Genomic DNA, 23,836 nt, shown 5'->3' with positions numbered 1-23,836 from the left:
GGTCAGACAGGAAGGCAGCCCAGTAGGAACTGTGATACGTGAAGAAGAGCATGGTGGTGAACTCCCTGGGTTTGCTTTTTGCCTCACGTACTCCAGATACTGGAGAAGTTGGCAACCATGAAAAGCCAATACACACAGGCCAGGAAAAAAAAGTACCAAGAAAAGCCTTCTCTTTCTAATCAAAGGACCTGGAAAGGGCAGCCTATCAAGAAAGAAAACTTTGTGACAACAACCTCAGAAAATACAAACTGCCATGACTCATCAAATATGAAATAGATTATGTCAATAGCCCTACAATTAGTGAAGAAATTGAATTTGCAAGTAATTCCCAAAAAAGAAATCACTAGGTCCCAACAGTGTCATTGGAGGATTCTACTAAACATTTAAAGAATTAATACCAATTCTACACAATCTCTTTCAGAAAATAAAAGAGGAAACCCAAACCAGACAAAGACAATACCAAAAAGGAAAACTACAAACCAGTATCCCTATGAATATGAATGCAAAAATACTTCACAAATTATCAGCAAACAGAACTTTAGCATTTATTCCAGGGGTACAAGACTGATTCAGTACTTGAAAACCAATCAATATAATCCAGCATATTAATAATTTAGACAAGAAAAATCACATGATCACATCAATTGATGCACAAAATACACCTGATAAATTCAACAGCCATGCATGATAAAAACTCTCAGGAAACTATGAATGGAGGAAAATGTCCTCAACTTGATAAAAAATGAATGCTTTCACCCTGAGGTTAGAAACAAGGCAAGGATGTCTGATCTCACCATTTTTATTCAAAATAGTGCTGGAAGTGTTAGCCAATGCAATAAGGCAAGAAAAAGAACTAAAAGGTATACATGTTGGAAAAGAATAAAACTGTTCCGATCTGCATATGACATGATAATCTATGTAGAAAATCTCAAGGACTCTATGAAACAAATCTTGCTGTGAGTTCAGCATGTGACAGGATCACACGATACAAGATTAACATATAAAATCAACTTTATTGAAAATAACATATCTGATAAGAGATTAATCTCCAGAACACAGAAAGAATTCCCAAAACTTAAGAATAAAAAAGTCAAGTAAGTTGATTAAGAAACAGGCAAAAGACCTGAGGAGACTTGTTTCTCCAAAGACATAACAACTGGCCAGTAAGTACATGAAAAGATGCTCAGCATCACTAATCATTAAGAAAATGCAAATCAAAACCACAATGAGATATCATTTCACACCCCTTAAGATGGCTACTGTAAAAAAAAAAAAAGACAGTGTTGGCAAGGATGTGGAGAAACTCGAACCCTTGCACACTTCTGGTGGTATTGTAAAATGTTGTAACCACTATGGAAAACAGTACAGTGTTTCTTCATAAAATTAAAATTAGAATTACCATATAATTCAGCAATTCTACTTCTGGGATTATACAAGAAACAACTGAAATCAGGGTCTTAAACACATATTTGTACACCAATGTCTATAGCAGTATTAGTCACAATAGCCAAAAGGTGGAAGCAATATGGAATGATGAAAAAAGTTCTGCAGATGGATAGAGATGACGGTTGCACAACAATGTGATTGTATTTAACACCACTGAACTGGATACTTAAAAATGGTTAAAATGGTAAATTTTACACATCCATCATCATACATAATTACAAAATTGTTTTTCTTGTGATGAGAACTTTCAAGACTCACTCTCCCAGCTACTTTCAAATATATAATACAGTATTTATTAACTATAGTTACCATGCTGTACATTATAGCCCTATGACTTATTCATTTTATAACTGGAAATTTGTACCTTTTGACTCCCTTCACTCATTTCGCCCAGCCCCCACCACTGCCTCAGGCAACCACCAATCTGTTCTCTACATTCATGAGCTCAATTTTGTTTTGGTTTTTATTTTTTAGATTCCACATATAAGTTATACAGTATTTGTCTTTCTCTGAGTTATTTCACTTAGCAAAATGCCCTCAAGGTCCATCCATGTTGCTGCAAATGGCAAGATTTAATTCTTTTTTATGGCTAGTATTTCTTCATACATACATACACACATGCGTACATACAGAAACACACAAAGAGAATTTCCAGAACTGCTTCTGAAAGTGGCAAGACGAAGGGAGAAGTATGTTCGAAGCAAGGGGGACTATTTTGAGGGGGGATTAACAGCAATGTATCTTTTACTGTAATAAATTTTTTAAAATTTAAACATTCACCATATTCTTTGATCACACCTTGTCAAACTGGATTGTAGTATTTTTTTTTTGTTATTGAGTTATATGAGTTCTTTATATATTTTGGATATTAACCCCTTATGATGTATATGATATTCAAATACTTTCTCCCATTCAAATAGGTTGCCTACCCCCCACCTTTATTAAGGCACACTTGACAAATAAAAATTAAATTAAAATTGTATGTACTTAAGGTGTACAGTATATTTTGATATAAGTACACACTGTGAAATTATTACCACAATGAAGCTAATTAACATATCCATCAAAAAATGGTGCCTAACACACAAAAAAATCCTTTTATAGGAACAACAGTCTAGTTGCTCTTTCCTGTTTTATTTGTGGATGGCCTTCCCAACCTGACAGCAAACTGCTTGAGGGCGGGAACCACACTTACACTTCTCTGTACTCCCAGAGCCCTTGAGGTGGGGGAAACGCCATACAAGGCTCAGTGCCGGGGAGGTATCCTGCAAATGTCTGTGGTTCATCGTGCTGATCTTAAACCTCAGACTCTTTGGAGACAGGCAGCAGAAGACATATTCAGAGCAACTACTCAGCTCTTATCAACTTTATTGTTAATTAGTACCATATGTTTATTACTGAATGTCTGAATTCTCAAATTAAATCATTCTTGGATTATTTCCCTTCATTTCTGAAGGTGCTATAAATGTTGAAATGAATCAGGTCACAACAGCTGTACTTGTGCTCTGTGTTTATCCATATTTAGATCAAGAATGGTACCTGAAATCTTCATAAACTCCCATTAATTAACCACAATGAAATGCCCGGAAATGACGCAAAAGCAAACCACCTATCAACAACACCCTAGGCTTATCTGGAATGGAAGGCTCTGTGTCTGTCATGCCTCACATCCTCGACTAGTCTATGTCTGCTTCTCCAGAAAGGTGCAGACCCAGAAACAAAACTCTGTGTGGAGAACCCCCATGTTACAGATCTCTCAGGAACTGGCAAGGCTCAACCGATGATTTGTATGAAGAGAGGAATTTGGGCCCAAACCCGACAGTGAATCACAGCCAATGTCAACTGCTTGAGCTGAACTGACAGACCCTTTTGAAGACAGCCATGAGCTACAAATTGCTTTACTGCTTGCTGCTCAAAAGCCCTGTGGTTACTGGTCTCCCATTCAACACACAGAATCACCTGAGTGTTTTGATTCTATTATCTTTGGCTACTAGACTGGAACCTGCAACCCACTTCAACAAAGCAAACGCCGCCCTCCAAGGTGATAAAGTACTGACCCAAATAAGCTTTGCCATGTTTCTTCTGGTGCATTGTTCTCTTGCTCAGAGGAAGAAATTTTCTTTTAACCTCTTACAGCTACTCAGGTTATGGTGTTTTTGCTTTAATCTTTATTACACCCTCCTATCCCTTTTGTGTATGTGTGTGCTACTAGCCCAGTGGAATGTTCCATGTACTTCCAGAGTTTCTGCTGTGCTTTCATTATTCATACTGGCTTGATGGAATCCATTTGTTACACACTGACTCAAATCTCCCCAAACGACATATACTCTTGGTTTTCGTTTTCATTACATTGCACTGAAAATGTCTACTTTGAAGGAAAATGTTTTAACATGAACATTAGAACTGGAAGAACATTAAAACCCCCTTCCTGTCACTAAGTAACCAAGTCAGGTAAGGCAAATTTACCAGTGATAACAGAAGCTCGGGGCAACAATGGCAGCAGGAGAAACTTTTGTGCCAGGCCATTCCAGGACTCTCGCCCGCGTCCCCCCATGAGCGCTGACAGATTGTGACACAGAAACCGAGTCTCTGTCTTCATGTTGCTCAGCTACACGATTTTTTTACAAGTCCCTAAAAAGCAGAAACTTTCTAAATTCCAGTTTCTTAAAAAGTATAAAATAAATCTTTAAGAACTCTTCCTATATCCCAAGTACTTCTTTATAAGCCCTGAACCTGTTACAGAACTTTTCAGGGCAACAGCATAAGGGGACAGGATTCAAGGCCATTTTCAGAGCAGTGTCACTCAGGCCTTTTCATCCAAACATGCTCCTGTCATGTTTTTTTTTAATCTCAACTATTTCTTTTATGTATTTTGAAAAACAGAATACATTAAGTATTGTGACTAAAAGCAAAAAAAAAACAAACAGTGTTACAAAGCACTGTTTTCTTAATCTATGCACACTCCTCTCTCCTTGAAAATCAGAATGTTTTCAAAAATACTTTCAAAAGTGTGTGGTTATGAAAGAAATGGCTGCAGTCTAATTTAAAGCCAGCACTATGCTCCCAAAGCAAACTCGAGCACCACTGACAAATTCAGGAAGCGCAAATAAACTAAATGGTTCCTTCGGCTTTTTCTTGCCTTCTTGGATGCAGTTTGAGTGCTTTAAGATAACATGTTTAAAAATCCTAGTTTTCGGAATAACAACTAACATGGTGGCCGATTAGCTGCACTACAAAAGAGCCTTTGTTTTATCAAAGGATTCACGATAATGGATTTAACAATAGTGTGTTTTTAAAAATGCATTAAAAAATAAAGTGCAATTTATAATCACTAGACTCTACGTGACTTTTCTGGAAATATTAAAGGACAAGGATTATGCAAATTTAGTAAGTTAGTTCAAATATATTTACATTTAGACAGTGTATCACAGGATCTAAGCCCCTACCTACCCCGCCCTTTAACTTCATTAACCTGAAAAAACTTTTTCTTTGGTTTAACTCAGAGTTGAAGAATTACCTGCCATTACTTTAAAATGAGTATCAAAACTCCCATAAGAGCAATAATTTGCTTTGGACTGATCAATCTGCTTTGGATTCTCACAGAAGGCAGGTGAGAAAAATGCTGGTGAAAAGTTCAAATAATAGTGGTTATCAGAGGGAACGGGTGGGGGGAGGTATAAACGGGTAAAGAGGGTCAACTACGCGTATATGATGACAGAAAAAGACCCGACTGGGTGGTGAGCACACAATACGATGTACAGGTGATGTATTACAGAATTGTACATTTCAAACCTATGTAACTTTATTAATCATGTCACCCCATAAATTTAATAATAAAATTAAAAATTTAAGTTCAAATAGCACTAGTATTATTACAGAGCTCTACTGAGCACTTTCATTATATTCTTTCAAAAACGCTTGGTAGACAGATATTTACATTACAAAACAAAAGCAAAGAGTTAAATACAGCATATGATTATATAGAGTGCTAAAACATACATGATAAGCAATGATATTATATAATACCATTGAATAGAATTGTGTTTAGTTTTGGGTAGTTTTCAGTTAACTATCTAGTTAAGGACATAATCTTTTGGAATATTTGACCAATAAAATTACAAAATTAGATCCCAATAAAATATAAAAATATTAAAGTCTTGACCAAGATTGACGGTAGAACCCATTATAAAAAGAACAGAAACCTGTGCTCCAGTCCTAGGTTTAAATCTAATGTAGCGGAGGACAGGTGGGAAAGAACCAATCTGTCACTTCACCAATTTACAAGTGGCATTTCTTCTTACCCAGAGCCCACGTGTGCATGCGTAAGAATATAACACAAAATGAAAACCATGAGCAAAATTGGTATCTTAGTTTCAGTATCATTACAATGAAGAAACAGTGAAGAGGACTGTTAGCAACAGACGAAGAAAGCCCAGAAAGGTACAAACGCTATTAAATACAGATGGGTTTAAATCTGTACAGTAAGTCCTCACTTCACCTCATCGACAGGTTCTTAGAAAGTGCAACTTTAAGCGAAACGACATATAATGAAACCAATTTCAACACAGGCTAACTGATACAAACATGAGTTGTTCCTAAGGCGTATTTCTGGTCACAAAAACATCACCAAACTTCTAAATAAAGACCCAAAACACTTCTAATATGAAACACTGAAATAAATGTGAGCTACACATACATTTAAGAAGGATTAATAAAAACAAGTAAGAAAATTCTTTTCCAACCCACTATTTCAGTTCAGGGTCGAGGGTGGCCAGAGCCTCTTCCTACAGCTCAGGGCACAAGGTGGGACCAACTCCCTGGACGCAGGGTACACCCACATCCACTCAGACTGGGTGAATGTAGACTCGCCAATTTCCCTAATGTGCACATCGGTGGGATGTGGGAGGAACTGCAGTCCCGGAGAAAACCCACGCAGACATGAATGTGCGAACTCTACGTACGCAGTAGTCCTGACCAAGAATCAATTTTCTTTTCTCATCAACATTATAATGAAATGATATTACTCCAGAACCTGCTGTACAAGTTATAACTTGGCTACAGCCTAGCTCTTGCCTATAGCCAAAACTTTGCTCACATTTTTGATGAGTGGGCCCATTATTTATTTCAAACACCCATATTTCATCACACAGACACAATAGCTGAGCTGGAGCTGTCCACTGAAGCTGTCCAAGGTAGTAACTGGCCATTCAAAAAGGGCCACTTGGGACAGACTGCACATTCCTTGTTCTGACCTCAGCTTTCAGGGCCAAGAACTGGATGAACACAATATACATACAAAGTCTCTACCACTCAGCAAAGAACTCTCACTAACTACACCTGAGGTGTCTATTTAGTAATTTGTGTAGGTCCTTCCAGTGACAGGAATACTCTAATACACCCTCCCCATCCCAGCCCCTTTTTTTTACCAGTCGTTTGTCTCATAAATTCTAATTTAGAGGGAAGAGCAATGGATAAAATAAGATGGTACAGGAGATAAGAATTTAATACAAATCTTAGACCAATAAATATTAACCACAGCAATCACTGCCACCACTACTCCACCTACCTCAATAGAAGTAGCGGCAGAATTGGAGTGACAATCCAGCCCCACCTCTGCCCACACCCCGTCTCTCAGCTCTCCCAGACTAGTGGTCCAATTGTAAGTGGTAGTGGTTACGATATCAATGTAATGGATCGTGACAAGCACTTCCTAAAAAGAACCAGAGTGCATCTCATGAGTAAGGATGAGTCCTACTCGGCACGTTGTTACAGCTGTGTGTGTGCCTGTGAGCACACAACGTGCCCTGCGTCACAATGTAAACTGCATTTCTTACAGTGGACCACAGTTAGGAGTTTGGGAAACACTATCTTCAACAACTTGGCCTCACCTGAAACTACAACTTTAATCTTCTGATCACAACAGTGAGGAAGAGAGAAGGAGAATGAAAGGGTCCAGCATAGGGGCCCAATTATGGAAAATGTTAAATCAGCTGCATATGAATTCGGGTGCTTCAGAATCGTGTATCTTCAACGTGTGACGCATCCCAGTTTTTAAACAGTCTGAGCCTCACAAAAAGTCTTCAAGGTGTAGTGGTCACAAAGCACATAACTTTATGTAGTTTGAATTTCCAACTCCACAGATAATGCAGTTGAGGCTGAGAACTCTTTGGACCTGCCTAAAATCACAAAGCTAATGTGTTGCTGAGCTAGAACCTTGGTCCTTAGGTTTCTGGTTTAAATGCTAACATAATGTTACTGGGTGTCCATGCTCCAGTTATCTGCCACTAAATAACAGTAATGATTAAGTAGTAAGTATAAATAAAGTTAACAGACTGATTTGGGAAGTTGTGAATGAATAGTCAGAGAATGCTATGTGAAAGATACCTAAAATTCAACTGGATATAGTATCACTCAACTCTTAATGCGAGTGATCTTAAGAATCTCACAATGTAGGATTCCATCAAGTTCAAAGCTCTTTAGAGTTAGATGGGAACTGATGATGTATCTTAAGACCTAAATGTAATGCAAATGCCAGTCAAGATCTAACTTTTTGGGCTTATGGGATACAAACTGCAGTGAGATCTGCAGTAATTAGGTAAGGGGACACCTGTCGTGGGCTATGTGACCACCTCTTTGGGATGTGGAGTCACCGACAAGCACTATAAACAGGCTTCAGTGTGTCTTTCAGACTGGAAAACCTCAATGAAAAGGGGAAATGTCTGAGAATAAATACTATAGTATTAATAATCGGAGCGTATTTGCTATTTTCTGTCCTTGTAATGTTTGACAGAACCAGGCCCCTCAGAATAAAAACAGATCACTCTCGTAACTTCCTTCAGTTCATGAACATGGTAACTGTCTCCACTGTTTAGGTCCCTGAGCCATGCTTTGCAGGGTCCAGTTTACTGGTCTTGATAAATATATTTCTAAGTGCTATATGTTCTTTTAAGTTACTGTAAGTGGATTTAAAAAAAAATTAGTTTCAATTGTTTGCTGCTCATATATAAAAATACAATTTATTTTTGTACGCTCGTATTACCCTTGCATACTGTGCCCTTGCTAAAATTCACTTATTTAGTTGCAGTAGCTATTTAGCAGACTTCTGGAAATTTTCTATGTAAATAATAACTTTTGTCTCCAATAGGATATACATAATTAAGTAATTGATTTAGACTTGTGATTTCACACTCAGTAAAAATTTAGGTTTATTAAATCTATAAATTTATTAGATTTATAAGAGTACTTTGTCAGACAATTGAATTAAGAGGGGAAACTGGGTACATTACATTTATAAAAGAAGTTTAAAAACGTTCAAAGACATTTAATTAGCATCTTGTAAACGCAATCAAACATTATTTAAAAGCCCTTAAAAATGATTGCAAGACTTCTACATTGAAAGATTTGTAATCTTAATTTAAATGTTTAAAGAAACAGATGTTATTTTAACAGCTGTTACTTTAATGAACTGAATAATAATTTTTTAAAGAGTCCACCACTTTCTCATGTTCGTAATCCTTAATCTGCCCCAATGCAAATGACACAGTCAACTGCCCTCAGGGACACGCCACCTCCTTCTGTTCTTTCTACATTAGAGGCCTCTTATCCCCTTGGTTTCGCCTCCGACTCATACCACACAACGGTATACGGTTCTGCCAGGACCAAGCGGCAGGTCCATCTGTCTTGCTTCCTGCCTTTCAGATGCAGCAGTCGCCTGGCTCCACAAGAGCCCACTGTGCATTTACACTAGCTCACACTCAAAGTACAGACACAGACATTCACAGCCACGGAGACAATCAGCTAGTGGAAAATGGAAGCCAGTGGGCATGTACTTCTTCCTTTGGTCCCTCAGGTGGCCATTTCTGAGATATACACCAGAAAGTTTCCAAAAAGGACTCAACTCCAGTCCTTCGAGTGGTGGATCATACAGTAACACATCTTATATTGTCTTTCCCTCCTTCCCTCTAACCATCCCCCACTACTACTCCTGTTCCCAGAGACCATTCCCCAAATAAATTACCTGAATGAGTAACAGCCCGAATTTCGGGACCTGCTTCTGGAAAGAAACCAAGCTAAGACAGTCTCTTTAACATTCATTACAAGTGCTCAGATTTTCACTTTCTTATTTAAAAAAAAAAAAAAAAGATTTTATTGGGAAAGGGGAACAGGACTTTATTGGGGAACAGTGTGTACTTCCAGGACTTTTTTCCAAGTCAAGTTGCTGTCCCTTCAGTCTTAGTTGTGGAGGGCGCAGCTCAGCTCCAGGTCCAGTTGCTGTTGCTAGTTGCATGGGGTGCAGCCCACCATCCCTTGCGGGACTCGAGGAACTAAACTGGCAACCTTGTGGTTGAGAGCCCACTGGCCCATGTGGGAATCGAACCAGCAGCCTTCAGAGTTAGGAGCATGGAGCTCCAACCAACTGAGCCACCGGGCCGGCCTACTTTCTTATTTTGATAGAGGTTAGTAAAGCAGGTAACTAATAATTTCCCTACTGTCAGTATGTATTTCCTATTTGCAGACAAATTCTACTTTATTATCAGTGAACATGCCACAGAACGTGAACAAGTCAAGTCTACCCTAAATGATGTCTATTTCAAACGAATGGCAACTAGGAAAATACACTTCTTACAAGAACAGGAATTCTACCCATTTCCATGTTTATATTAAAAACATTTTGCTAGCACCACATAAAAGAACACTCATAAAATAAACATAACTTCCCATACCTTCATAGTATAGCTTGCTTATTTTTCTGCAGAGAAACTGAATATTAACACCCAAAAAAACAATCTAAACAGTTTACAAGTACCTTGCAGACAAATGCAGAAATTCCATTCTTATATTGAAGCTGGGTGTGAATGATTTAAGAATCCGTGAGGTTATGTCTGTCGTTGGGTTAGTTACTCCAATAGCTAGTAGATATTGCTCTGAATATCAAATGATGCAGGTTCCAAAAATATACCATCAATATACCATCGTTTAAAGAGGTTTCCCAATTAAGCTAATGATTCATGTTCTGTTACCACAGAGCCACAAGTTGAACCAAGAATATTTACTGATAACTCACAAGGTAGGGAAATGTTCAATCGATGGCAGATTAGTTTAGGGCTGATGACAGGCTTGATGACATCTGAGGAGACCATCTTTTGTCCCTTGTTTATTTATTTAATCTTTAATCATTCTATCAACTGGCAGAGATCACTGAATTTATTGGCTAAGCAAAGTTTTTAAATTCTCTATTTTTATTGCTGCCTTTCAACATCAAAGTTTTCAAATGTTTTTAAATTTAAAACCAGAATGCATGGAGATCATCAATGCTTACAGAATTTCAATGCTTTTTCAGTAGTAAAAGGTTTTATTTTTATTACAATAAAATATCCTTGTAAAGTAGTTATATATATCGTCTCAAAAAATTTAAAGTACCTAGATCAGAGTATTAAAAGAGCGCTATTATTATCATCAATCAAGGACAGTAATCTCATTTTTATATAAAAGCACCTAAAATCCATGCCTTCCAACTGATACATAAGCACAAGCTCCATCTATAAAATATGTGATGTCTGGAATGCAGAGGCCACAAAGCTCCCTAACATATAAAAACCAGTTTCCTAAACAGCCCACAGTTTTGCCAGGTATGATGGTGCACAGACTGAACTACATTTTTTCTATTTTAAGATTCACATTTTTACACATTTTGACATTTCTGAAATCCAGATCAATCCTGCTGATTGAGGCGTAGTCTAATTAGCAACACTTTTTTGTTCCTAGTGATACGGGGGCTTCAAACGGATGATGTCTCATAGCCAGGGGGTGTCATGGTTCAGCCAGCACTTCATCAGCAGGCATGGGCTTCATTTTCATTCTGTAACTGACGCTTTGGACAACCCTCACTATATACATAAAAACAAAGTCAGTTTTTTCATTCAAATGAAGTGGCACTGTAAGATGCCACACTTTAGAAGGAGGCAGAAGGAGCGTTTACAGACACATTCTGTAGCGTCATATTTCTGAGCCTGCTGGAATGATACTGAAATGATATTTATTATTTATTACAGGAATTATTAAATTAAATGCTGATTGTAAACAGAACTGTGTGTTTAAAAAGTGTTTTTACTTATTCCACAAGAAAAGAGAAAAGGGATCAGAGAAATATTTCTTTAATAGAGAAATGGAAACCTTAAGTCTGCTTTTCAAACCTTTGAAGAGGCATTTCAGTCGCCTCTGGCCAGGGCTCTAACAATTCTCAGTCATTGGCTCACTGCTCATGCCTGGCTTACTGAGCAAAGACTGACTGGTAAAAATCTATAAAACAATATTTAAAAAATTTCTCTGCAACACTGGCTTGAAAACATTCTTTAAAAATGAGAACAGTCATTGATAACTGTTGAAGTTTATCTTAGTAAGTCTTAGTTTCACATTTTCAATAGAAAAAGCAAATAATAAAACGTTATAATACTTCAGTCGTATGCACAAATATTGCAGGAAGAGCTTGTTTTTTTCACTCCAGTGTCCTCATTAAAACACCATGCAAACTAGGAAAATCTAGTTTCTAATTTTTAAACCCTGAGTCATATTAGGACTACACTAACATCTAGATAAGAAAGGATATCTCTGAAAAGAAGGTAAGTGGGAAAAGATAGTTAATAATATAATAAAGTGATATTTTCAGTGGATAGGAAGTAAACTGAAAAATTAGGATACTGTAACTTTCTACATCTTCATATGAAAACACATCCTCCAGAATCACCAAATCGAAGAGCCAAATTTCCAAAGATCTTGTTTTGATGCTTATATTCTTTATGACGTGGCAGACTATAACTGGTTCTATCTCCAGCTAGCTACGTCAAAACACCACCATCTTTATTTGTAATAAAGAATATGTTTATTAAATACCCAACAATCAATATCATTCACTTTGCAACTTCCAGGGGGCAAGGCAACCTCAAATCTAGATTTGAAAAAACTTTACTGATACTGCAGTCCACTTCTAGGGCCCCAGGAAGTTTTGGTAAATGTGCTTTCTCATTAGGCATCGTTTCCCAGTGACTGGGATGACATTTTGGCTGAGGCACACCCTTATTCAGGAAGTAATACCAGGCTTTGAGAAAGCAAATTTGAGAAAGCAAATGCAGGACGGAGCGTTTGCTGAACCTAGTTATTTCACAAAAAGAGGCACAGTCAAAGTGACTTGCTTTTTCTGCAGGCATATGTGACAGAAACTACAGAAGTATGCGGAAAATGCCAGGGAACCACGCCAGCAAGAAAGAAGAATGGAGTAAAGAGACAAGAAAAGAAACCAATGAAACAACATAAAACAACACAGATGGAGCCACAGGAATTGAAGGATCAAACTAGGAAACTGCTACTTATATTAGATTTTCCCCAGTAGGGAAGACTTGAGGTGTCCTAGAAATTCTCTAACCTGGGTAAATGCAGAAAGCACTAAGCCAAAATCAGGTGCTATTATTTTTATAATAAATTTAAATTTAAGTTCAATACTTTACTCAATAATTTATGGCTTAGTTACATTAGAAACCAATTAGGAAATTCCTTGCAAACATTTCAAAGTATGTATACAAAAGAATAAAATCTAGATTAATCTGTGGTAAATATATACTACTGTAATTATAAGTAGAAATAGAAAAAAGTATTCTAATTAGCTCCTTTGAAATACTTAAAATAATTATAGAGCAATATTTGAATATTTGAATTAAAATTATTTTAAATCTGATTAAAATATTATTAGCTGTCATTTTTGTAATAATATCTGAGGAGCCAATAATGAAACATTCTATTCCATTCTAAGGATAAATTGAGGTAACATGGGGGAAAACACTGAGGTAAAACAGTGCTTGGGAAATAGTATATATGGTCAGTAAAGTTTTAATTTCTTGTAAATCTGGAACCGAAGGATTTTACAATATTTGTCCAACATTAAGAGTCAAATCAAATCATAGTTAATTGTGGCTCTAAAACCAACAGCAAACATCTGGTTTACTCTTTCAATGACATTTGTAAAACATCAATATTAGACACTGCCTATTACGCAAGTGGCGGCATTTGTTTGTTGAATGGCCAATAGTCAAGTAATTTTCCTTATAAAAGAAGCAACACGAAGTATTAAGTAAAAATAGCAAAAGCGCAAAGCATGGTTTTTATTTCGTTTTTGGGAAAAAATACACAGATACATGCACAGAATAAAAAAGGAGGGCATAAAAATATTAACAAGGATTATTGCTGTATAATGAGACTACAGGTCATTAAAATTTTCTTCTTAGTAGTGGTTTAATGCATTTGGACAAATTTTCTACTAGTGTTCCAGGAAATTTTTTTTTAATTAAAAGAAAAACGGTAAAATGCAACTGTGATGCATTATTTTTAAAATCTATACATATCCAACCATCGATTTAAAGGCAATCTAACAGACTTTTACTTAAAAATCATTTGAGAAACTTTCGAAATCCTTTCTTTAGAGTAGGCAGAGTTCTGAATTGAAAAACAAAAGAGTACTTTTGAACAAAATGATTTCTTTAGATTTTCCAAATTACTTGTTTGTTGTCACAGTACCTTAAGCAGTAAATACAACAGGTTTTTACTGTTACACAGACTTCCTAGTTGAGAAATAACCATAAAACCCAAACCTCCAAAATGTGGGGCGTTCGGTGGGGGTCGAAGGCAGGGAAGAACAGGATTTCCAGAGGCCTACAGCAATTCAGGATGGGGGGAAATGTAATTTTTCTTACAAGTGGCCACTGAGGCACCTGGTAGCCAAACTGTGTTTAACGGAGACCCATGTGCTCAGCTGTACCTTCTGTAATTTAACTACTGAACAGATGAGAGGAGAAACAAGACTGAAAGAAGAAAGCACCATGCTGACTAACAATATTGCTCATATTAAGCTCTGTATTTTCTCTGAGTCAGAGTCTGGGTCACATAAAAGTAAAACTAGTCCCAGAAAAGAGAACGGTTTCTCAGACTGTCATTTAAATCTCAAATGACCGAGTTTCACAGCATGATCCATACATTCCAGCATGGAACTGCATTTTAATTTCCTAAAACCACAGGATATAAGTCTGATTTCAAATAGTGTCTGGACTGTGATATTCAACACTGATAAAATTGTATGGTGTTCACTTGAAAGTTCCAAAGAAGGATCTTCATTTTAAAAATGAGACAACAGCCCCAAAATGGAGTCACCTGTGCCAAGCCCCATGTCACCAAACCAAGACTTAATATTTAACTTAAGTATAGTTTCAGGCTCCCCCAGGAATGGAATTTAAACCAGACAATCTGGAATTACCTGGCCAGCACGATGAGGCAATCTGCATGACAGACCCCTGCCATCCCCTAAAGAAAGTGACTTTGCCACAATCAGATATTCATTGGTATAACTTCCTTGTTCCGCCCCCTTTCGCCTACAGAAGTTTTTCACTTTGTACAGCTCCTCTGAGCTCCTTTCTATTTGCTAGATGGGATGCTGCCCGATTCAGGAATCATTGAGTAAAGCCAGTGAGATCTTTAAAATTTACTCAGGTGATTTTTTTTTAATACTTTAAAGCACTATTTTCAAAGAAATTTACTCCATTGATCTTTGTAAACGAATTATAAACAATGAATAGTAAGAGCCAAAGCTACTGCTGTAAGATACGTAACTTAAATTATAGGAAAAGAACACGCTATATATCCATTGCTCATTGGGTACAACACACACTTGACAAAAACCTGTCAATACGAGACTTTAAATTTTCTTTGCCATGATATGCTCATTAGTGCATACTTTGGAAAATGAATTAAAAATCTATTAACATGAATGAATCTTTACTTGAATGTTCATTCAGTGCATGGAAATGATTCAGACGTCTTTTGAACTTTATAAAAAATTTATAAAACAGGGAGAGCTGGGATTGCTTTAATTTCCAAGTCTTACATAAGAAGAGAAGCAACTTTTAAAATAGATCAAGAAGGAAAAAAGGGAAGATGAAATTGTGTCATAAGTTTGGGAGTCAGAAACCAATTTAAGATCATATTATTATTCAGTTGGAAGGAACTTATAAAGATAAATTTTTATATGTGAACATGAAATAAAGCAGGAAGATGTTAAGCAGTTTGTACCATAAGGGAGTGTGGCTCTGACCTGTCCCTGAGAAAAGCTAAAAGGAAAACTATTTTGTGCGAGAATAGATAATTGTGTGCTTTCCTTCAGCCTGACTCTAGAACTAATCGTCAGATTCAGTGTTTGCTTTCAAGCAACATATCTGTTTGTCCGATAACTTTCCTTAGAATGAAATGATGAGATTCTGATTAATAATTTAAGGTGCTATAAAGCCCCAGTTGTTCAATGAAACCGAATTATCTAGAAATCCTGGGGCTAATCTCAGGGTGCCTGGCCTGACTCATCTGGGTCCACATGGACACTCTTCATTAGATTCTCAGGTATCATCACAGTAAGAAGTGCCCACTTTTGATTTCGTAACAGCTGAAGATAACAAAATACAATGAACCAATTTTTTTATAAGAGAAAGCCTGATTTATGAAAAAAATAAGCACATCATAGAAAAAAAGAAATTACTGCATTTCTTTCCTTGCCCCCTTTGTGTTCCTATTTGATTTTTCCACTTACTCCCTCCTTCTCCCCTAGTCTTTCCAGTTCTTTCCTTCTTTTTTCCCCAAACTTAAGACCGTAGGTGGCTAGTACGAAAATGTTTGTATTCCTAAGAAGTGTACATCGGGCATCTCTTCTGATGAGTGGTGAGGTCTCTAAGGTCAGAGACGCACATATCAGAACAACCAGGAACTCAGTGTGGGGGAAGACACACAGCAACCTAATGCGACCATCCCAAGAGCGTCGAGAGGATGGCGGCCCTCGCCTGATTAACACGGCCACAGTGAGTGGGCAGTGAGGATGGGAACAGCTGTGTGGAGGCCCTCTGTAAACTGTGAGTGGCACTCGAACAACAAAGAGGTGACTAGAACTGTACATTTGTTCAGAGAAAGGGAGAAATACAGACATATGCCAATGAAAGCCTGTGGCATTCCGTGTTTCCCCGAAAGTAAGACCTAGCCAGACAATCAGCTATAATGCGTTTTTGGAGCAAAAATTAATATAGGACCCGGTTTATATTATATTATATTATGTTATGTTATATTATATTATATTATTATTATATTAATTGTTGTTCCAAAAGACGCATTACAGCTGATTGTCCAGCTAGGTCTTATTTTCGAGGAAACACAGTATATCGGATGCAGCTGCCTAATTTGCCTAATCACCAACACCACAATAGGGGTCATTCTCAGCATGTTCATCTTAGTTTAATCCCCGTTACGGCTCAGTATGGTAGGCCAGGAATCAGAGGCCAGGTTGATTATCAAGTCACGTAAAGGCACAGAGTTTACCAGCTAACGATGGAACCGGGGTCTGAATGTAGGAAGTGTGACTCCAGGGCAATGCTTTTAGTGTCTGTATATACTGCTGGTGCACAGAGTATCTAAAGGGGAATAACCAGAGAAAAAATATGGCTGGCGTTCTTTGGGGCAGGAGGTGGCCGAAGGAACAGAAAAGGAGAAGCACCAGAGATGCAAGAAGAAAGTTAAAAAAAAAAAAAAAAGTAGTGTCACAAAACCCATCACAGCCTGTCGGCGCCTCCACCCCTGAAACTATTCCACAGACGTATTCAGTCCAATTGGTCAATATTTCTATCTTATTGGCTAAATAATCTAGTAAACAATTTTTATGCACTGTGACAGCTGTAAAAGTAGTAGATAACAGTGTCAGCCCTCAAAGCATGATGTAAAAACTAATCTAATGAGAGAAGCTTGGTCAGTAAGCAGCACAAAAACATGAGGTCCCTGCATTTATTTGCAAAGCTGTGAGTGTGAGTGTTGTGTGCACATGGTCCCTCTAGCTTACAAACACACACACACACATACACGCAAGCACACTCTATAATATATAAAAAGCTACCTGACCCTGTTAGAGGCACAGCCACGAACACATGAATACTAGAAACAAAGTCAACTATTTCCAGCCAGTTCCGCTCCAAACATACCTGCTTCTGGGTCCTGGTTGAAACGGCAGTACTTGGAGTTCTCAAGCGAAGACAGGCACTGCTCGATGGGTACCCACACGTATGTCTCAGGACACAACAAATCAGAAGGCCTGTAATGACCCTAAAAGAGACGTGGGGAAAAGGCACAGGCATTAGTAATGAGCACAGTAACTTCCTAGTTCCAAGGCTCCAGAGCTCCAGGAAAGGTTTTAATCACAAATCTAAATGAAGTCAACCAGAAAACAGCTTTACTGTAAATACTAAATGACTACTAGCAATTGCTTTCCCATCTCTAGAATGCACATTTGATTCAAAAGCTCGCTAAAAGAAACACATCCCCATTTGGGGATGCCTGTGTTGATTTGGGAGATTTGAGTTTCTACCTTCTTTTGGAAAAAATATTTAACATATGATTCTTGCTAAGCTGACTGCTAGGGATACCCAGTTTCAAAATCAAGGTGCCTTTTAAATGCTAGTTAATAACAGAGGGAAATTTCTTTTCATATATGAGAGCATTATAATTTATATATAAAGTTATTTTCCAAATAAAATTTCACTATCCTTAGTCACAATGTTTCCAATTTGTAGATTCAGTTAGTAATATTCATTCCATTCTAAACTATTAAAAACCACTGTCTTGTCAACATACTTCCATGAGTAACCTACACTAATAAATGTAAATAAAGAGAAGTTTTAAACCTTAGAGAAATTTCAAAGAAACATCTGTATAACCCTCTAAAGTTTTTTCAAACTGTCTATTTTAGAAAAAAAATGATTTATATATTTGTAAGCCAATGACGTACCCAAATCTAAAACAAAGACTAGACAATAGATGCTGAAAAGAAAAAGAAAAAATCATTCACCTAAAGATAATTTGGTAGACAACTAACAGAGGATGGTACAAATTTTGTGACATCATTTAGTAAAAAATTTCAGAAATATCAAAGTTAGCTAAAATTCAAAATGTCTTTTCTCTAAATTTTAAAATTCAAACTTCATTATAGATGCTAAAATCTAGTACAGCGTTTTTCAAATTTTTTTTACAACACACAGTAAGAAATACATTTTATATCATAATCTAGTAAACATATCTGCAACTATAAAACCAGAAACAAACCTTTTACTATAGAATGTTTACCCATGTTATGTAATCCTTTATTTTCATTCTATTTAATTTTTTTTTTAAATGATGCTCTTGAAACACCAAAATTGCTTCACTGCTTTCACAAATAGCAAATGGATTGTATCCTTAAGACTGAAAAACACTACCTAGTGAGAAACTCAGTACATAGAATACTACTGCTTACGGGCTTAGCACTATCATACAGGTGATGTCAGAAAGGCACTGTCTAACCAGCCTACTACGTACTGGGAACTGTATGAAGCATCTCTCAGATTTAAAATGAGCACCATATCCTCCCAGCATTCAAAGCATTCGGAAGTCTGAAAGCTAACGGAGAAATACATAACATGTGCTCAAACAAATTAATTCCTGCTTGAGAGCGTTGGGAGAGAGTTCAAGGAGAAGGTGGAGTTTTATTGGGACTTAACAGATTGACTGGATTAAGTCTAGGGCAGACTGAAAAGGAATGAGAACAATCTAGATGAAGGTTACCGCATAAATAAGGATGCAGAGTTGGGCGCAGTACAACTGGGGGGAACAGGAAATAGCAAGGCACTGCAGAAATGGAAAGGTAGTTTGGGATCAGATTCTGTGGAGCCTCAAATATCATGGTTTGGACTTTATTCTGATGAAATGGGAATGCTTGCTGGATGAGAGAAAGCGTGACAGGATGAAGACCAGAACTCAGGTCTCGGATTCTGATTTTCCCAGGTAGTTACTGAATGGCTGCTGCCTTACTGCCCTAGAGCAGCAAAGGTCATCTTCAAGGGCAGCTCCCAGTGGTCCACATACCTCTTTATTATTAAAATTCTTAACAGGATCATTTAAATAATTTACTTAAGAAGCATAACGAAGCCAGATGTTTCACTGGTACCTTAGCAAAAACAGTATCATTCTCTTCATTAAGTCAGAAACTGTTTTATTGGGGGAAAGAGACAGAATTATGTGGAGCTGTCCATATTATTAACAATTCTGAAAAACTATACAGCAGCCTAAATCAGTGGTTCTAAATCTGCCCCCCTTCCCTCTGGTTATAGACTATTCTGAAAATCTGATGGGGGTTAAAAAAACTAAATGTAAAACCCAGAAATATAAACTTCTAGGGGGGAAAAAAGGAGTAAAATTTTCTTGGGAGTATACAAGGATTTCTTAGGATACAAAAAAAACATTAACCGTAAAAGAAAAAACAGATGAACTGGACCTCAAAATTACATACTGTCTTCAAAAAATTACTAAGAAAATAATCAAGCCAAAGACTGGAAGAAAATATTAACAAAACATGTATTAGACAACAGATTCGTATCCAAACCATATAAAGAATTTAACAACTCAATAGTAAGAATAAACAATCCAATTTAAAGAAAAGGCAAACGACAAACACTTTTCCAAAGATGTATGAATGTCTAATAGCACAGTAAGATGTTCAACACTAGTTACCAAAATGCAAATTAAAACCATAAGATACCACTGAATACCCATTAAAATGGCTGTACTGAAAAAGACTGAGAAACATGTCTTGCCAAGGATCTGAACTATCCAGACCTTGAAAATTGCTGGTTTAAAATGGTTAACCATTTGGGAAAATGTAAATATTCTTGTATATTATATCATTTGTGATTATGTCTAGAATGAATCCCGAACTGGAATTGTTGGGCATAGGGGTTTTAAGTTTTATAGCACAAAACTATTTTCCATAGAAGTTGTGCTATTTTATATTTCCATCAGAAATGTTATATATCCAAGTGCTAATTTCTCCACATCCTTACCAACACAGTATACTACCAAAACTTTTGATTTTTGTCAATCTGAGAAATGGCAGTTCATTGTAGTTTTAATTTGCATTATGTATCTTCTCCTATGTTTAAAGGAATTTGTATTTCCTTTTCCATAAAGTTGGTCCATTGTGTTGTTAGATTTCTGGTCTTTCCTTATTAATTAATAAACTCTTTATATATTAAGGAAATTAACCCTTAGTTTGTAAAATATGTTGGATTTTCCTAGTTTATCTGTCTTTTGACTTTGTATGCCATGCTCTTTTGCCATGTGGAAATCTGGATAAGTGGTATAATTTATCACTTTAAAAACTGGTGTCTAAGTTTTCCAATATAATTAAAAAGGCCACCATCACTCAAAGATTATAAAAACATTTTCATGTTTTTTTCCTAGTACTTTTATGATTTCATAATTTTACATTATATTTATGCTCCATCTGGAATTTATTTTGGTATAAGGTAGAAGAAAAAGATCCAACCTAATTTCTTTCAGATGATTACCAAATGGCCTCAACATTATTTTTTGAACAATCGCTATTTCCCCCACTGATTTAAAATGTCTTTCTGATATCTTACGAAATTTCCACATATATTTATCTCTCTTTCTGGACTTCCTATTTATTATGTTGTGTCTACTCATATGCCAGTGCCACATAGTTTTAACTATTAAAGCTTTATATTATATTTTAGTGCCTGGTAGATCTAAACCCTCCTCAATGCTCTCATTTGCCAAATTTTCTGGCTCTTCTCCCTTAACTAGTCTAGGATTTTGATTTATTATACAAAAATATTACCAATATGAACAAAGAAACTGTAATAAAAATGGAATGAAGTATCTTCTCTATTGTGATGGCAGACATAAGAGACTCCTAAGAGTGTCTAAAAAAGAAAATATATGTATCATCTTTAAGTTAAAAACACCAACAAACACACAAATGACACCCTTTTCTAATTTAAGGTAGAACTGAGTGCTGACTGGCTAAGAGGCACAGATCAAATAATTAAGTAGTGGGAGGCGGGGAGTGATCAGGCATCAACTTTGAGCCGTTAAGGTTAAAACAGACATAGTTCATGAGGATATGCATGAACCCAGTGTCTGAACAACGATGCTATGCAAACTATTCAGTCAGTGAACATTAAACGAATCCTCACTTTGTGACAGGCAACAGGTGCTGGACACAGAGAGATGAACGAACGCACGCCTCTAGGTCATTCACAACCTACTGGGAGTGACAGGCCTGGATGACGCACACGTAAGAATACACTAAGTGTTACGATGTACAACTGTCCAAAGTTCCTCAATTTTCACAATGTTCTTTTAAGGCAATACTTGCTCATAACAATGGGTCAGACATTTTGTTTTTAAACTCTTTAAATACTTAGTTTATCTCACTGAAAAACCATAAACATATACATTTGAACTTCTGTTCATCATCGAAATCAGATTTTCACATTAGGTTAAAACATTATTTTTCTCTTCAGTACATGCTTATTCCAGTGCTTCAGATATTCTCTCAAGCCAAAGAATGCAAAGTTTTTATGAAATAAACCGCCTTGAAATGTTATGCTTTCTAAACTGAGCTACTTGAGAGGTAAGTGACCAAAGTGCTTAAAGCTCAACTTAAAGTCACCATCATACAAATGAAAAATGCAAGATTTGAAAGCCACCCTGCTTTTTCGGCTAGTGTTAAGAAAATGAGAAATGTCTGTAGTAAGAATGTAATTACTTAAGGATTTGGACATACTTTCCCGCATTCAGAAGAAAAAATATTTAATCAACCTCTAAGTACATTCATTCATATTGGAACAATGAGGTAAAAGTAGATTAATCCTTTCATAGGATGCATGACTTTTTGTAAATAAGAAATTTGAGTTACCACCGATTTCTAAAGTACTGAAAAATTTAAAAATGTAAGTGGTCTGACAGGGCTTAACTCACGATTTTTTAGAGCATTCTTTCAATTTGATCTAGAAGATGACCTTCAGACTCCCCCCGACACTGTCTCAAAGAAAAACAAACAACCCAACAAGGACAGCACCACAATGAACTCTTACCACGCAGGGCACGTATCTGAAAAGGGAGGCTATAGGAGACGATAATGTAGTTTAAGATGCCTAGAAAAGGTAAAAGTTATCTTATAAAAGCCCAAGAAAAGAGAAAAAAATGTATATTTTTTATTATTAATTAATTTCTGGTGAGGGATAACCACTCCATTCAAAGTCCTCAAAGGGAAATAAGTTCAGAATACTGTGATGTATAACGTCACTGAGTGTTATAACTTCTGTGGCTGCTTACAAACTGTTTTAGAACTGTAAAAATGAAACAAAAACAAAGTAAGTACCTCTATATTTTGAATTGCTATAGAAGAGTGAATGTTTGCTCAGAGTACAACTGTAGCATTCAAGTTTTACTTTCTTGAAAGAAAACCACTTAGACTATCTGTAACACCCAACTTATATTATACTCCCCTTCTAAAAAAAGAAAAACTTAAAATATGGTCATAATATTTCAATCAACTTTACTAGGCTGTCACAAAATGAAATTCAAGGAAATGCCGCAGCTCAATCTAAAACACTGGAGTGGGGGAGAGAAAAACCCTAGCTAAATACATTTCCTGCTCTATTTCTATTAAAAAATAACTGCTTCTTCTGGAAGAGATCATACAATTTTGGGTTTTGGTCAATGGAATGAACAGGCATTCTTTTTACTTGCATGCTTTAGACCATAATTTGAAGAGTATTATCATATTGATTTAATTTTCTACCCTATAAAAGAAACACAATAAATTATATGGAGAATATCCTGGTTTAGCAAAATATAACAGTCAGAATTTGGCCTAAAAATTACATTCACTTTGGTAGCCAGAGGCTAAAAACATCTCACTATCATTTCATAATGAGAACAGTGAACACAGGTATCTAAAGCACATATAAAAGGGTGAGCATCTGGAAACTTCTGATTTCACAGTCACTAAAATTTTAGCAAGGATATTTTAAAACAGATTAACATCCTTTACTCCTAGTGAAAATACAACCACCAACAACAGCACTAAGAGACTTTCCCTCAGTTGAGGTATAACTAGTTAGAAATCTGGATTTTCAAAGGCAAAAGTTAGATTGAGCACACGGAGAAGGGGCAAAAAATGGCTCTAGCAAACCTTGGCCATCAATTTTTTTGGTAATTTTTGAAAAGATGTAATTCATGTACTATAAAATTCACCCTTTAAAAGTGTACAGTTCAGTTGTGTTTAGTATATTCGCAGGGTTGTGCAATCAATACCACTACATAATTCCGTAACATTTTCATCATTCTAAAAAGAAAGTCTGTACCCATTAGCAGTCACTCCCCATTCACTCTCCGCAAGCCCCTGGCAACCACTAATCTACTGGCAATCCAGCGTCAAATGAAATACTTGTTTATACGCTTCTCATCTGAAGCAGAATGAAAG

At 36.5% G+C, this 23,836-nt stretch overlaps 1 protein-coding gene across 13 annotated transcripts in view; it reads right to left on the bottom strand.

Annotated features, from left to right (window-relative positions):
* ATE1 (arginyltransferase 1) overlaps positions 1-23,836 on the bottom strand; it is a 135,852-nt gene that overhangs the window by 19,405 nt on the left and 92,611 nt on the right. For all 13 annotated transcript variants that reach the window (XM_081073833.1, XM_081073837.1, XM_081073836.1 and 10 more), the window contains one exon: positions 17,493-17,613. In XM_081073833.1, the coding sequence (XP_080929959.1) occupies positions 17,493-17,613 (121 nt within the window). The remainder of the gene's footprint in view (positions 1-17,492; positions 17,614-23,836) is intronic.

This window comes from Rhinolophus hipposideros (assembly GCF_964194185.1).
Source record: "Rhinolophus hipposideros genome assembly, chromosome: 15".
NCBI lineage: Eukaryota > Metazoa > Chordata > Mammalia > Chiroptera > Rhinolophidae > Rhinolophus > Rhinolophus hipposideros.
This window is presented reverse-complemented; position numbering and strand designations above follow the sequence as displayed.